Source organism: Pimephales promelas, chromosome 3 (genome assembly GCF_988280905.1).
Source record: "Pimephales promelas chromosome 3, fPimPro1.hap1.1, whole genome shotgun sequence".
Lineage (NCBI taxonomy): Eukaryota > Metazoa > Chordata > Actinopteri > Cypriniformes > Leuciscidae > Pimephales > Pimephales promelas.
The window spans coordinates 5,658,251-5,675,880 of NC_142771.1; the positions used below are offsets into that span (position 1 = coordinate 5,658,251).

Consider the following 17,630-nt stretch of genomic DNA (forward strand, 5'->3'; position numbering starts at 1 on the left):
TGGAAATGTACAATATAAAATGTAAAAAATTTAATTATTTATATTTGATATAAAATATATATTTTCAAAACCTGGCGACTCTAAAACTGCTAAAAATCAAAGCTAAAAATCTGAATAAGTTGTGTTTCAAATTTTAGGTTGATATCTCAAAAAATGAGATTTTGTTTGGGCGCAGTACCGAACGCTTCCACTAGGGCACAACCAGACTCCATTACTGCCCATATAAGGGCGCCTCCATTTCCATATGAAATAATAATTATTATAATTATAAAATAATTGAATGGAGGCTTTCTTTTGAACTCTTGGCATGAAAACAAACAGGTTTCTACCCTTCTTTCATGATTTTTCATGTTCATCACAATTTCAAAATAAAGGTCTAAACACGCCTTAGAGTATGAAAATATTCTTGTTGCAAATTGATAAATTACGGCTCCTCTGTAATATATTTTGAAAATCAATCACCAAATATGACGCTTTTGACATTTCGTCTGAATCCAACGCACATGGCACCCTTTATTTTCAATATAACTCGCAGACATTTGTCTTTGACACTGATATACGTTAATACATTCACACGAATGTTCTTTACAAATTAGAATGAAACAGAATTACACTAACCGCAAAATCCTTTAAACATTTAATTATTTATTATATAATTTATTCAAATAGCACTATGACAACTCTTGTATTACTTAAAAAAAACTAGTCATAGGAATTTTGAGTCTATGCCCAGATTTGGGTATTTCAAAAGAAGAGTGAAAGGGATTAGTATGATCTTTAAATATCAATAAGTTGTCTTGATTGATACTGTGAAGCAGCTTTGATACAATCTGTATTGTGAAAAGCGCTATATAAATATATTTGAGTTGACTAGATTGAAGCAATCTTATGTCTTATATCTCTGTGTGCTGATGTCTTGCCTTTATAGATGGATTCTTCGAATTACTTTGAAATTTAAGTTTGTCGATAATTGTCCCAAAAGATATATATATTTTTTTTCTCCCTTTATGCTTTTAATATCTCTGGCATTGTCCTCGAATTTTTTGTTTATTCAGTTTCAGTATTGATGTGTACAACTCGTCCCCTTTTTCTCTTAATTCTGCTCATGCTGTTTGTGCATCACCTGTTTTGCTTCACTTGCAGATTATGTCACCACATGACTCACAGAAAATATGTAAATAGATACTCTATTCAGAGATTTGTTTAACATTTTTTTGTAGTTGTTATTTAACCATCAGTGTTTCTGTAGGATCAACAAGTATCCATATAAATTTCAGTCAACTAGTGCAAATAAACTTGACATTTAACACTAATAGAGTACAAATGAAAAAGGATACAGTCAATCACACATCTCCAATGAGGGAGCCAGTGTGAATAAAACAAACAGCCGACACGTCACACCGGCTTTGAATAGATCTGGCAAGAAGCTAGGCTGATGCAAAAAAGGAAATGCAAATAAACTTGACATTTAGCACCGATATATCACTTTTTGTCTTTTGTGGGGTTATTTAGTATAACCAAAATGCGCCGATGCAACTCAATTCATGAATTTGGCAAATTAAATGAAAACTATTTGCATTGCACGTAATCCACTTTAAACACTTTATCCAGCTCTGTTCACGAATAAATTTGTTTTTGCATTACCTAAAAACTGGGTAGGGGATCCTTAGTTCCCAGCATGCTTTGTACGGCAGTTAATGGGAAGAATGTTTGTTAAATATAAATTCAACATTGAATTTAAGTGTTTTTTTTTGTGTGTTTTGGAGAACGGGGAGACATGAACAGTATGATATTTTCTGACTTAATTGTTGAGAAATGATTATTTAGCGCTGCTGTGTGTTATTAGCTAGCAGGTTTATGTTTTCCGCTCATCATCTGCGCTTGTCTTGTGTGGTGTGCCCCAGGGATCCGTTTTGGGACCTTTAATTGTTTTTCCTTTATATGCTTCCCTTGGTCCACATTTTTTAGAAATAAAACATTATCTGGACGATTCTCCGTAAGGCTTGTAAGTGAGGCTTGACACCACTGTTTCATTCGATGTGGTATTGATATGAGTAAATGATATCAAGAGGTTGATGAAATTTTTTTTTGAAGCTAAATTAGGATAAAACAGGTTTTAATTCTAGGTTGTCCTACAGTTACATCAGTGTACACAAATAAATCAAAAACGTGGCGTAATCTTTGACTTTAGTGCTGTAGAGGAAGCTTTTTTGGTTACCCTTTATTTTAATGTATTCCTGTAACAGTTTAAGTATACATGAATTAGTAGTATTCAATTCAAGTACTTACTATAGGGTTAGGTTTATGGTTCTGAGATTCTGATATGATTCTGAGATATAAACTCGCAATTCTGAGATATAAATTCGCAATTCTGAGATATAAACTCACAATTCAGAGATATAAACTCGCAATTCTGAGATATAAACTCGCAATTCTGAGATATAAACTCACAATTCTGAGATATAAACTCACAATTCTGAGATATAAACTCGCAATTCTGAGATATAAACTTGCAATTCTGAGATATAAACTCACAATTCTGATATATAAACTCGCAATTCTGAGATATAAATTCGCAATTCTGAGATATAAACTCACAATTCTGAGATATAAACTCGCAATTCTGAGATATAAACTCGCAATTCTGAGATATAAACTCACAATTCTGATATATAAACTCGCAATTCTGATATATAAACTCGCAATTCGCAATTCTGAGATATAAACTCACAATTCTGAGATATAAACTCGCAATTCTGAGATATAAACTCGCAATTCTGAGATATAAACTCACAATTCTGAGATATAAACTCGCAATTCTGAGATATAAACTCGCAATTCTGAGATATAAACTCACAATTCTGAGATATAAACTCACAATTCTGAGATATAAACTCACAATTCTGAGATATAAACTCGCAATTCTGAGATATAAACTCGCAATTCTGAGATATAAACTCGCAATTCTGAGATATAAACTCGCAATTCTGAGATATAAACTCACAATTCTGAGATATAAACTCACAATTCTGAGATATAAACTCACAATTCTGATATATAAACTCACAATTCTGATATATAAACTCGCAATTCTGAGATATAAATTCGCAATTCTGAGATATAAACTCGCAATTCTGAGATATAAACTCACAATTCTGATATATAAACTAGCAATTCGCAATTCTGAGATATAAACTCACAATTCTCATATATAAACTCGCAATTCTGAGATATAAACTCGCAATTCTGAGATATAAACTCGCAATTCTGAGATATAAACTCGCAATTCTGAGATATAAACTCACAATTCTGAGATATAAACTCACAATTCTGAGATATAAACTCGCCATTCTGAGATATAAACTCACAATTCTGAGATATAAACTCGCAATTCTGAGATATAAACTCACAATTCTGATATATAAACTCACAATTCTGAGATATAAACTCACAATTCTGAGATATAAATTCGCAATTCTGAGATATAAACTCACAATTCTGAGATATAAACTCGCAATTCTGAGATATAAACTCGCAATTCTGAGATATAAATTCGCAATTCTGAGATATAAACTCACAATTCTGAGATATAAATTCGCAATTCTGAGATATAAACTCACAATTCTGATATATAAACTCACAATTCTGATATATAAACTCGCAATTCTGAGATATAAATTCGCAATTCTGAGATATAAACTCACAATTCTGAGATATAAACTCGCAATTCTGAGATATAAACTCACAATTCTGATATATAAACTCGCAATTCGCAATTCTGAGATATAAACTCACAATTCTCATATATAAACTCGCAATTCTGAGATATAAATTCGCAATTCTGAGATATAAACTCACAATTCTGAGATATAAATTCGCAATTCTGAGATATAAACTCACAATTCTGAGATATAAACTCGCAATTCGCAATTCTGAGATATAAACTCACAATTCAGGGATATAAATTCGCAATTCTGAGATATAAATTCGCAATTCTGAGATATAAATTCGCAATTCTGAGATATAAATTTGCAATTCGCAATTCTGAGATATAAACTCGCAATTCGCAATTCTGAGATATAAACTCGCAATTCTGAGATATAAACTCACAATTCTGAGATATAAACTCGCAATTCTGAGATATAAACTCACAATTCTGAGATATAAACTCACAATTCTGAGATATAAACTCACAATTCTGAGATATAAATTTGCAATTCGCAATTCTGAGATATAAACTCACAATTCTGAGATATAAACTCACAATTCTGAGATATAAATTTGCAATTCGCAATTCTGAGATATAAACTCACAATTCTGAGATATAAACTCACAATTCTGGGATATAAACTCACAATTCTGAGATATAAACTCACAATTCTGAGATATAAACTCACAATTCTGAGATATAAACTCACAATTCTGAGATATAAACTCACAATTCTGGGATATAAACTCGCAATTCTGAGATATAAACTCACAATTCTGAGATATAAACTCGCAATTCTGAGATATAAACTCACAATTCTGAGATATAAATTTGCAATTCGCAATTCTGAGATATAAACTCACAATTCTGAGATATAAACTCACAATTCTGAGATATAAACTCACAATTCTGAGATATAAATTTGCAATTCGCAATTCCGAGATATAAACTCACAATTCTGAGATATAAACTCGCAATTATGAGAAAAAAATTGGAATTAAGAAAAAATACAAAATTTTCCTCAGAATTGTGTTTTATTTCTAGCAATAAATTATAAACTCTCTTAAATATAAACTCTCAATTGTGAAAAAAATGCAATTCTGACTTTATATCATGCAATTATAACTATATTTCGCAATTATGACTTTAAATCTCCCAGTCCCGTGTTATAAAGTCAGAATTGTGAGATAAACATGCAGTTCTGAGAAAATAAGTCAGAATTGCGAGTTTATTTCTTTCATTTGCGAGTTTAGCCTAACAACTAACAATTGCAACTTTATATCACTCAATTCTGAGAAAATAGGCGCAATTGCCTTTCATTTTTTATTCAGTGGCGGAAACAAGCTTTCATACTTTAGCACTTTGTATCAATTTATATTGTTTAAATGTGCTCTATTAATAAATGTTGTTGTTGTTGGAAGATATACAAAATATGATGTAAAAATTAAGAAAAAAATTCATGCATGCACTGATTTTTTTTTTAGTTAAAAAAAGTAAGTTACCTGGTTGCCTTTAAATTGAGTTCATTGAAATAAGAAAATTGAATGAATTCTTTGAAGGTGATTGAAATTTAACAAACTCAAAATATTATGTCATCTGAACCACATGTTCAGTGCATGTGTACTGTCCTTTGCTTTGACATTGAGAGTTTGTATACAGCAGGTTTAGACAGAAAAAGGCCAAGAGACACTAACAATCTCCTGCATCCTGAGATTACTAATTGTCAGTAAACAACATGATGATAGAGGTAGAGACAAAGTTAAAAGAGAAAAAGGCGGGCATGTTGACAAAAAGATTGGAATTACAGTGTTGAAACTTACAAACTGGTTTGTCAAGGCTGTGGCTGGTAAACGGGTCTTTCGCATGAACAATCCACTGAAGCTGCAAATGAGTGACTCAAAACAAACACTGAATACTTATGACCAGAAACATCAACGGCCAGAGCCTGGTGATGACATGTCAACACTCTCATTTTGAAAGTAATGAAACATTTTAAGAGAAGACATTGAAACAGTAGCACTTGTAAAGGTTTGCAGGAATCCTCCTGCGTGCCAGAAAGGGCCGAGCACTGCATGCCTTCGCTAGTTATAGACTCCAAAGTGCAACAGAGAGCGTTTAATAGAAAATCTTGAGCCCTCTTACAGGTTCACTTCTGTATATTCTTAATCACTTGAGAATATAGGATTTCAGAAAAGCAGTGAAAGGAATCTGGTCTGTGTGCATTTTAGTGACACACGATGAATGTGCTTACTGGATGGTAATGTACAACCAGATTCAATCTTGCAACAGTTTCTTAAGTTGGAGAAAGTATCTGAGTTATGCGTAACCATGTTTAAGGGTCAGTTCAAGCTGAAAGTGAAATTCTGTCTCTGTCGACCCCTCGTGACTTCTTCAGTGGAACATAAAATATGTTTTTATTTAAAGGTACAATATGTAGGATTTTTGCAGTAAAACCACTAGGCCGATGTTTTATATTTTGTTTAGTTGATTACTTACAAAATCCCAAATGTTTTCAACTATTTGTAAATCGTGAGAAAATTGCGATTTTTAACCAAGGAAACGGGGCGTGGGAGCTGGGGTGAGGAGTCGCTGTACCTGCCAGGTTTGACCTCATACTGCAACAGTAACCATGGCGACAGACGTTGACAACTGGTTCGGTTATGCCGTTATGCCTAGCAGGACGCTCGCGCTGTTGCCATGGCAAGCAGACTTTGAGACAAAACGAGGACTAAAACGAAGATCAACATCTTTCGAGATGCCGAGAGCGCGTCCGCGACTAACTTCGACTTAGAGACGCGAGTGTTGCAGGTAGGGGTGTAACGGTACATGTTTTCGTATTAGGGCTGGGTAATAAATATCGATTTCTCGATATTAATCGATTCTCATTTTTACGAACCGATATCGATTCTTCAGTTTCAAGAATCGATTAGTCATCCTGTTGTTTCATTTGAATGAATGGGACATTGTATCGCGGCTGCGCGCATTCAAAAAACCGCAATAATCTTTGTCCTTTGTTACTATTGATATGAAACAAAGTCTCAATTTTCAAATTACGTCCATTTTCTTTAGGAATACAAAAACATAAATAGCGTTTTGGCGCTGTGGCGTGAGATCGCTCTGGAGAAGCAGCAGCGCTGATCTCTCTTCCGAGTTAATAATCCCAGTCACAGCGCCAAATAAACATGAATGAGCATCTGAAAGTGTGTTAAAGATAGAGTACAACTTATCCAAATCCGTATCATGTCACATTAATTCGCTCAATCAGCGTTTCAACCGTGGAAAGACGTCAGTTAAACAGCTTGTAATCAATGTCTTGTCATGTATCGTCATATTTACCTCAGAAGACCCACATAAACTCGTTAGTCAGATAGAAAAAAATAACTCTAGAGAGGAGCATTTTGCTAAATATATACACTATATTACATATGCATTATAATCTTAATGTTCTTCAATATTTAATGCATATTTGAATACATCTGGCAAGTTTTTATGACAGCCACCATTTAAATGTTTATATTTCATATAATCTTCTTATTATAAAAATAAATAAAAGTGTAATTTAAGTGATTCATTCATTATTACCTTCCTATTAGGCTAATGAAGCCTAGTAGGCTACAACTAGACTCCCATAGTTTACAGCATTAGTTAAGAGATTTAATTCCCTTGAGAAAAATTGCCATTTATTGTAACTGATATCCAAAATAATCGATATCGAATCGTAATCGAAATCGAATCGAATTGAAATCGAATCGAATTGTGATATTTGTCTCAATACCCAGCCCTAATTCGTATTGAACCGTTTCGGTTCGAGGCTTCCGGTTCGGTACGCATACAAACCGAACGATTGCTTGGACCATTTTTCCTGCCGGCAAAATTCGTGCTGACGCGGCCAACACAACGTTGCGCAACATCAAATGGCAAGCGTAATGAAAGCAGAACGAAACTGCGCTCCTCGTTATGTGCTTCACGGATCGTTTATCAGTTCAGACCAGCAACATCTGTGCAGCGCGAGACGATCTAACCACACCGCGCTAAAGAAAACATTTAAATTCGCCACTGAGGTAATAACATCGCTGCGAGATCTAGTGAGATGCATTCACATTTCTCCGTTATTAACCGTATATCTCTATTAGATCAAACAGCGCTGTCATGGAAACCAGGAGAAACATTGTGCCGTGAATGAACTAGTAATACTTTACGTCCACAGACCAGCAACATTCACCATGGATTTAATATAGTAACACTAACTGGAACCAGTTTGGCTGGAATGGTGAAATGCTTTCAAGTACTTCACACATCTTTTTCCAGCACTTCAAAATTCAAATATTATATTAATAAATATACATTTAAATGTTATTTTTAATGTGATGACCAAAACATTATGTGTTCATCCTTCAAAGATGACCCCCATTTATAAACCTGAAAGTTTCTAGATCTAGGAAAACTCACACTTGTTTAAAAATATTTTTTCTTTAAACAAATAGGAAATTTCTCTTGCATTTCTTTCTTTTTGCTGTCTCGAAAACGTACCGAACCGTGACTTTAAAACCGAGGTACGTACCGAACCGTGATTTTTGTGTACCGTTACACCCCTAGTTGCAGGTATACGCGCCTTGCTTCACACCACTGTCATATTGAAAACATCAGTGTATTCACTCATCTATAAAAGATCCATCAGCTTGACGACAAGATCCTGCGGAATATACGTCATCAATATACACCATTGTTAATGTAAGAGGTTAGCGACCCCTGGTGGTGAAACAATCTTGCATATTGTACCTTTAATGAAAGTCAGTCGGGTCTAGTGTTGTTTGGAACAATTGTTTGGCAATGTATTGTAAAGGGGTACTCCACATTTTTTGGAAAAAGGCTCATTTTACAACTCCCCCAGAGTTAAACAGTTGAGTTTTACCGTTTTCGAATCCATTCAGCGCGATTTTATGATATTTAGAAGAATATCAGTAACCAGACAGTTTCTGGTCTCATTGACTTCCATAGTAGGAAAAAAATATACTATGGAAGTCAATTAGACCAGAAACTGTCTGGTTACTGATATTCTTCTAAATATAAGAAAATTGTCTGAATACATTGGAAAACGGTAAGACTCAACTGTTCAACCTTGGGGAAGTGGTAAAATGAACCTATTTCCAAAAAAAGTGGAGTATCCCTTTAAGTGTGAAGGGCACAAATAATATACATATATTTAGAAGTTGTAAATAAAACAAAGACTATCAGAGTACCTTTATGTATTTCATGTTTAATTCGATGTTACTTGCCATTTCGTTGTAGTTGTTTGTTAAAATTGCTGAGTTTCTATTTTTATTCGGTGAATGTTGACCGTCTCATCCATTTAACATTTTATTCTAAGTATTCTGACCTCTGCATGTCTGTTTTTTTGTTTCCACCATTGTACCAGCCCGGGGGATATAGTTGAAAATTGGCTAAAATGACCTACGAAAGTGTCTATTAATGTGTACACTCTCTGTAAATCTAAAGCTAATAAAGTACAGAAAAATCAGCTGATCTTTTGGCCCTGGAAACAAAAAATGAAATCAGAAATTTAAATAAAATCTGTCTGCATTTTTTCAATCCTCCTTATTTTTGAAGGTAAGCAACTGTTTATGTGCCCGACAGGATTATACAAATAAGCCAGATTGTTTACAATATACAGCACATAATAATCAGATATCCATGTCTTTTACTAGAATTACACACAAGTTATGAGAGAATATTATAAGATGCCCATGGTTGCATTTGAAACGGATTGTAACTCTGTAGCTCAGGTTTATTAGCAATGAGACAAACAAAGTCAACACTAAGGTTGCATAAAAGAGGTATACTTTTTCCACCCAGATTAAAGAAAAACATTTCGATTTCTGTCTCTGCAGGACGTTTGGGGCATTTTTTCTCCAACTATTGAACTTCTACATCCATCATAAATAGCTTTGTCTAAAGACTTTAATAAATAAGCTATGGTATTTCCAACCAAATTCATATGAAATGTAAGTCTGGGTATCACTCTACTTTAAGGGTGAAAATCCACCAAGATAGCTTTTTTTGAGAGAACCGCCACCAAATGATCAATGATCCATCAAAATGTAACAGCAGAAGGCACTTCCTCTCTTAAAACGTCCAAATTGGTCCAAAGGTCGTGGACGAACTGATTCCCAGTTTCATTCAGTCATGCTGAACAAAACGATGAGCCGTTTGTCATTATAATACATATTTACAGTCACACACAGTATAACATCACTGATTTTTACAGTCACATATAACATCACTGACTTCTTCTCACAGAAGATTTATATTAATATGGCAACACGTCGTGTTTGTGCACTAGGGAGTGTTTGTTTGCAGGAATGACTTCACTTAGACGGCATACTTGAACAGAACAGTTGCATTTATGTGTGTAAAATCTGTCCAACTTTCCTGCCACAGGACTTTTAAATGGACTGGCTCATCACAAGTGGTCCGGGTCGCTGGATTTCAGTTTTGGCACAGGGGTCGGCCTCCAAACCAATGGACTGAAAAGGAAAAGGTAGGTGTAGAATTTCAGAAGGCAAGAACAATGGGAGGAATAAAACGAATTGTATTCTTCAAGTGCAGCTCAGATGTAATCTGAGAATTTGTTTTCCTTAAAGGGAAAGTTCACTTTGAAATTAATTTTTGATAGGTTTTATCGTACCTCAAGGGCATCCAAGATGTTGGTGTCTTTGTTTCCGCAGTATTTTCAATTTTGATATTTTTAGGTCAAACCGTTCTTTTCTGTCAGTCATATAATGGAGGTCTATGGTCACCACCTCAAAGAGCATGCACAGAGAAGTCCAAATTAAACATGATTTAATGACTCGTAAATGTAAGTACACATTGATGGACTAAGACACGAAACGAGCGGTTTGTGTGAGAAAACCAACAGTATTAATATCGTTTTTACCTCTTGTAATCACAGCCACGTCCAAGTGATCTGAGGTCGTGGGCGTTTCGGTCTGCGCAAGCGGCGGAAGTGATCTTTTGCGCGTGTACATAGAGATTTCGGAAGTTTTGCGAAGATCTAAACATTTAGATACACAGGAAATCACAATAGAAGACAATTTCAATGTATCAACAGACAACGTTTAATTTTTTTCGCAACCGCATGAGTAGGGTTGGGTATCGAGAATCGAGTATCGATTGGAACCGAGACTAACTTTTCGTTTTTCCCGGAATCGTTCAAAAGTTAAAATTTCGATTTCCTAATTTCGATATTCACAGTCCACTGAGCGGAAGAAGAAACCGCTGAACAACACCAATGAAGAAGCGTCTACCGGAAGTGTTGGCATAACCGCGCGAGTCGAACATGAGTAGCTTACGTCGGCGGTCCAAACTGTGGCTTCACTTTTCTAAAAATAATGAAATCGGCATAACCGCGTGAGTCGAACATGAGTTGCTTACGTCGGCAGTCCAAACTGTGGCTTCACTTTTCTAAAAATAACGAAATCGGCATAACCGCGTGAGTCGAACATGAGTTGCTTACGTCGGCAGTCCAAACTGTGGCTTCACTTTTCTAAAAATAACGAAATCGGCATAACCGTGCGAGTCCAACATGAGTAGTTTACGTCGGCAGTCCAAACTGTGGCTTCACTTTTCTAAAAATAACGAAATCGGCATAACCGCGCGAGTCGAACATGAGTAGCTTACGTCGGCAGTCCAAACTGTGGCTTCACTTTTCTAAAAATAACGAAATCGGCATAACCGCGCGAGTCGAACATGAGTAGTTTACGTCGGCAGTCCAAACTGTGGCTTCACTTTTCTAAAAATAACGAAATTGGCATAACCGCGCGAGTCGAACATGAGTAGCTTACGTCGGCAGTCTAAACTGTGGCTTCACTTTTCTAAAAATAACGAAATCGGCATAACCGCGCGAGTCGAACATGAGTTGCTTACGTCGGCAGTCCAAACTGTGGCTTCACTTTTCTAAAAATAACGAAATCGGCATAACCGCGCGAGTCGAACATGAGTAGTTTACGTCGGCAGTCCAAACTGTGGCTTCACTTTTCTAAAAATAACGAAATTGGCATAACCGCGCGAGTCGAACATGAGTAGCTTACGTCGGCAGTCTAAACTGTGGCTTCACTTTTCTAAAAATAACGAAATCGGCATAACCGCGCGAGTCGAACACGAGTAGCTTACGTCGGCAGTCTAAACTGTGGCTTCACTTTTCTAAAAATAACGAAATTGGCATAACCGCGCGAGTCGAACATGAGTAGCTTATGTCGGCAGTCCAAACTGTGGCTTCACTTTTCTAAAAATAACGAAATTGGCATAACCGCGCGAGTCGAACATGAGTAGCTTACGTCGGCAGTCCAAACTGTGGCTTCACTTTTCTAAAAATAACGAAATCTCGGCAAAATGCTAAATTTGTGACAAAAGGAGTATTTTTACAGAAGGAGTATTTCCTTCAGAAAGGCCGTTGGTTAGCAAGGTTAGCTAAACTTTTTTGACCCTGCCTTTTAAAAGAATCGGAATCGAGAATCGTTAGGAACCGGAATCGAAACAAGGAATCGGAATCAGAATCGTTCAAATTCAAACGATACCCAACCCTACGCATGAGAGATCACTTCCGGCGCTTGCGCCGGCGCCCTCAGATCACTTGGACGTGGCTGTGATTACAAGAGGTAAAACTATATAAATACTGTTGGTTTTCTCACACAAAGCGCTCGTTTCGTGTCTTAGGCTTTACATTTACGAGTCATTACATCATGTTTAATTTGGACTTGTCTGTGCGTGATCTTTGAGGTGGTGACCATACACCTCCATTATATGACTGAAAGACAAGAACGGTTTGACCTAAAAAATAAAAATTGAAAATACTGTGGAAACAAAGACACCTACATCTTGGATGCCCTTGAGGTAAGATAAAACATACCAAAAATTTATTTCAAAGTGAACTATCCCTTTAAGATCTACTTTTACTTGCAGAACAACCAGGGGAGTTGTATAGGGTCCAAAATGCAATAGTGACCATTTAACAGATTTATTGTTTATTAAGGCCCCAACACACAAAGATTCCAGCTTCCACGTTTTACAAAAATTCTAAATGGATCGTAAATAGAATGTTTGGAATGTTGGTGCTGCGTGAGAAAAGAAACAGTACCTGGCTGTTTTGTGTTCATGGTTCTGAATCACTTTGGGGATATTGTTTCATAATCTGATGACTGAAGGTGTGATGGGTCAGACCTGTGTGATTCGAGAAGATTTAGTGATGTTCTACTCTCTGCTGTTTGCTCTGATAAGCCTGACGTTTATGACCGTCATCAATGAGACAGCCTTCCCTCTTTACTCACACTGCTATCACTAATGAGCGATAAAATGAAGGCCTTAGAGAAACTGAATAATTGCAATGATTGTGTAGCTAGAAGAGCAAGGCCGAGAGCCATGGGAATGAAGTGAGAGGCTGACGCTTTACTTTCGTTTTCGTTGTTTACTCATTTTTGGATTCAAGTTTACGTTGAACGTTTGCTGGTTCTCGCCTCCTTCCCTTAAAGGATTAGTTCACTTTTGAAAAAACTTTTGCTGATAATTTACTCACCCCCATGTCATCCAAGATGTCCATGTCTTTCTTTCCTCAGTCGAAAAGAAATTAAGGTTTTTGATGAAAACATTCCAGGATTTTTCTCCATATAATGGACTTCAATGGGAACCAGACGGTCCAAGGTCCAAAAGACAGTTAATAACAGTTTCAGATGCAGCTTCAAATGTCTTTAAACGACACCAGACGATGAATAAGGGTCTTATCATGCGAAACGATCGGTTATTTCAAAACTTATTCCAAAAATGTAACTTTTCTAAGGACAAATGCTAGCCTTGCTCTATTCTGTGAGGTGCGTTTGTAACGTCACGTAATACGTAATTACGCTCAAAAGGTCACGGGCGACGTAGCCGGAAGTACAGAATCAAAATCGTCCGACATCGTTGTTTTACCTTTTGATTCCTTTTTTTTGTAAACAGCGTTTGAGTTAGTTTGCACGTTCAACCTATGCGTTCAACTATGTCGCCCGTGACCTTTTGAGCGTAATTACGTATTACGTGACGTTACAAACGCGCCTCACAGAATAGAGCAAGGCTAGCATTTGTCCTTAGAAAAGTTACATTTTTGGAATAAGTTTTGAAATAACCGATCGTTTCGTATGATAAGACCCTTATTAATCGTCTGGTGTCGTTTAAAGACATTTGAAGCTGCATCTGAAACTGTTATTAACTGTGGCTTCAATTTGGTTCCCATTGAAGTCCATTATATAGAGAAAATCCTGGAATGTTTTCATCAAAAGCCTTAATTTCTTTTCGACTGAGGAAAGAAAGACATGGACATCTTGGATGACATGGGGGTGAGTAAATTATCAGCAAAAGTTTTTTCAAAAGTGAACGACTCCTTTAATAACGAACCTCGTTACAGATTGTAAATGACTAAATCCACAAGATGTGAATAAATATATGAAACATTCATGTTAGATTATACTTTTACTTTTTTTTCCACTGTCAGATGTAGTCAATTTGACGTTGCTGAAAGTGTTTCCAGACTTTATAGCTTTACCTCAATTAACAAAAAAGATTTAGTTCACAATAATACATGATACATGAACGTCTATTGTTGTTAGCAATGTTATGTGAGCTAAGAAGGCGTTTCTGGCCCTGTTTACACTTGGTATTAAGTAGCGTTTTCATCGATCGGATAAATACAGGTGTAAATGGGGTCTAAGACTTTTGACCTTGTTTCAAGGTCCAAATGAGAGTTTCAGTGCAGCTTTAAACGACACCAGACGATGAATAAGGGTCTTATCTAGCAAGGAGACCATTTGTGCTTACAACTTAAACTTTGTTATTTATTTATTAAATGAGCGATCGTTTCACTTGATAAGACCCTTATTCATCATCTGGAATCATTTAAAGCCCTTTGAACAGTTTGCACTGAAACTGTCTTTTGGACCTTGAACCGTTTGGTTCCCATTGAAGTCCATTATATGGAGAAAAATCCTGGAATGTTTTCATCAAAAACCTTAATTTCTTTTCGACTGAGGAAAGAAAGACATGGACATCTTGGATGACACGGGGGTGAGTAAATTATCAGCAAAAGTTTTTTTTAAAGTGAACGACTGGTGTAAACAGGGCTTGGGTGTTTTAGAAACACAATAACGATAACACACTGTGAATATGAAAGGAGCTTACTTGATAGCTCTGGACGTGTTCGTTTGGGTCGAAGCTCCTCGGAGGGATGAATGGCTGATTGTGATGGTTGACGCTCAGGCGTGCGCGGCTAGGGAGCGCGTCGCTGACCCCGTTGACCCTGTGGATGCACAGCACTTTCTGGAAGCTCCTCTTGAAGTTGTCCGACAGAAAGCCGTAGAGCAGCGGATTGGCGCAGCTGTTGACATAGGTCAGGATGACTGTGAGGAAGTAGACGCCGGTGACCACGCCGTTCTCCGGCAGCGTGCTGACCACGTTGATGATGTTGAGGATGAAAAACGGCAGCCAGCAGAGCACGAACACCACCACGATGATCACGACCATCCTCGTCACCTTCTTCTCGGACCTGCGGCGCTTGGAGAGTCCGGCCCGCGCCCCGGCCGACTTCACCTTGATCACGATGAGCAGGTAACACAGGCAGATGACCATCAGCGGGCAGAAGAAGCCCAGGATGGCGGTGTAGAGGATGAAGGCGGTCGACCACACGTCATGCGGTTCGGGCCAGCTCAGGTTGCAGGTGTTGAGCTCCGGCTGAACGTCACAGTAAATGATGACTGGCAGTGTCAGCAGACAGGACAGCGCCCATACCATGCTATTTATCACCTTGGCAACACTGGGTCGCCTCCACCGCGCGCTGCGGATAGGATGCACCACAGCCATGTAGCGATCAATGCTCATTACTGTCAGGCAGAATGTGCTGGTGAACTGACTGATGGAGTCCGCCCACATGAGGATACGGCAGAGGAAGTTTCCGAACGGCCAGTAGGTGAGCACGTTGTGGGCGGTGAGGAATGGCAGTCCCAGGATGTACAGCTCGTCGGCCACTGCCAGGTTCAAGATGTACATGTTGGTGACCGTCTTCATTTTGGTGTAGCGCAGGACCACGAAAATGGCCAGGGAGTTTCCCGTCAGACCCACGACGAACACGACGAGGTATATCACGGCCAGGACCTCCGTGCTGTTTTCGTCGGCCTGCGAGCTTTCGTTCAGGTGATGGGAAATATTGGTGATGTCATCGGACTGGTTGGCGTAGTTCAGGATTGACGTGTTGCACATGGACCCCAGGGTTGCCATATTTAGCACTGGCAAAGGAACGTCACTGAAGGGCTAAAACAAGACAATAATTATCTCAAATGCACAACATTAAAACTGTAAAACTAAACTCTTTCACTATTAAAAGGCTCCTCAATGTTTATTTGTTTTGATTGTTTGGGGTTTTTAAGTTCAGCATACACTCTCAGAAAAAAAGGTACAAAAGCTGTCACTGGGGCTGTACCTTTTCAAAAGGTACACTTTTGTACCCAAAGGCTGCATATTGGTACCTTAGTGGTACACATTAGCACCTAAAATGGACAGATTAACACCTAAAATTGACATATTAGCTCATGAAATGGACATATTAGCACTTAAAATGTAGATATTAGGACCTAAAATGGACATATTAGCACCTAAAATGGACATATTAGCTCATGAAATGGACATATTAGCACCTAAAATGTACATATTAACACTTAAAATGTACATATTACCACTTAAAATGTACATATTAGGACCTAAAATGGACATATTAGCACCTAAAATGTACATATTAACACTTAAAATGTACCTATTAGTACCTAAAATGTACTTAACACCTAAAATGTACATATTACCACCTAAAATGGACATATTAGCTCATGAAATGGACATATTAGCACCTAAAATGTGCATATTAACACTTAAAATGGACATATTAGCACCTAAAATGTACAAATTAACACCTAAAATTTACATATTAGTACCTAAAATGTACTTAACACCTAAAATGTACATATTAGCACCTAAAATGTGCATATTAACACTTAAAATGGACATATTAGCACCTAAAATGTATATATTAACACCTAAAATTGACAAAAGTTTACTTTTTGAAAAGGTACAGCCCCAGTGACAGCTTTTGTACCTTTTTTTCTGAGAGTGTATGATGAGGTTTTCGAAAGTTCTAGAGAATAAACATCTTCTATATAGGAACTTTTATTTGTAAAACACTGGAAATGTAAAACTGCCTTATTGTTCCCCACACAAACCCACACATGGGCTAGGACAAGAACTGGCAAAGGCTCGTTTTTTGTTTTTTTTTTTCAATTAATTTGTGTCGTATTGTTAAAAAAACATGCATCTGCTGTATTGCAGAATACAGCATTTTTTGTCATTTTCGCAAATCCGTGTTAACAATGTTATCATCTTTATGCGAAAAAAACGCAAAGGAAAAAAAACTTTTTTAAATGTGTTTTTAGTAAATAATTCTTGTGTAAACGTACCCTCAAAAAAATACTTTCTGAAAGATTAAATACAGACTACTTGCACTTGGACTATAGAGTCCTGAACTAAAATAAACAAGATTAATTTAAAACCAACTGTGTTAATCTGAATTAGCATGACTGAGGTTACACATGAACCAAGAAACGCATAAAATTGTGATGTGTGTGTATTCATTATGGGTAAAAAATGTTCCCACAAAGATGGTAATATATCCAAAATCCTTGCCTTGTAGAAACATTTTTTTGGTTCCCATGAGAAAAAACGCTTATAAATCAGATTAAATGATGATTTGTGAAAATTTTAAAATGCAGAAAGTTATCTGTGATGGGTAGGTTTATGGGTAAGGGGGAGAAGATATTGTTTGTACAGTATAAAAGTCATTCTGTCAATGGAAAGTCCC

At 36.9% G+C, this 17,630-nt stretch overlaps 1 protein-coding gene across 1 annotated transcript; it reads right to left on the minus strand.

Moving 5' to 3' along the window:
* Positions 1 to 9,054: 9,054 nt before the first annotated feature.
* LOC120463201 (somatostatin receptor 5) lies at positions 9,055 to 16,037 on the minus strand. The gene is made up of 2 exons (XM_089129173.1): positions 14,912 to 16,037; positions 9,055 to 10,233 (listed from the first exon to the last, which is right to left on the minus strand). Exons 1-2 carry the CDS (start codon positions 16,001 to 16,003, stop codon positions 10,153 to 10,155), a joined length of 1,173 nt encoding a protein of 390 aa, XP_088985299.1. The 5' UTR covers positions 16,004 to 16,037; the 3' UTR covers positions 9,055 to 10,152.
* Between the last annotated feature and the right edge of the window lie 1,593 nt (positions 16,038 to 17,630).

Coding starts and splice junctions, on each gene's coding strand:
- LOC120463201 (XM_089129173.1), bottom strand. CDS start 16,003: ATGGCAACCCTGGGGTCCATGTGCAACACGTCAATCCTGAACTACGCC. Junction 10,234..14,911: donor AACACGTCCAGAGCTATCAA/GTAAGCTCCTTT, acceptor TTTCCTTTTCAG/TCCATTGGTTTGGAGGCCGA.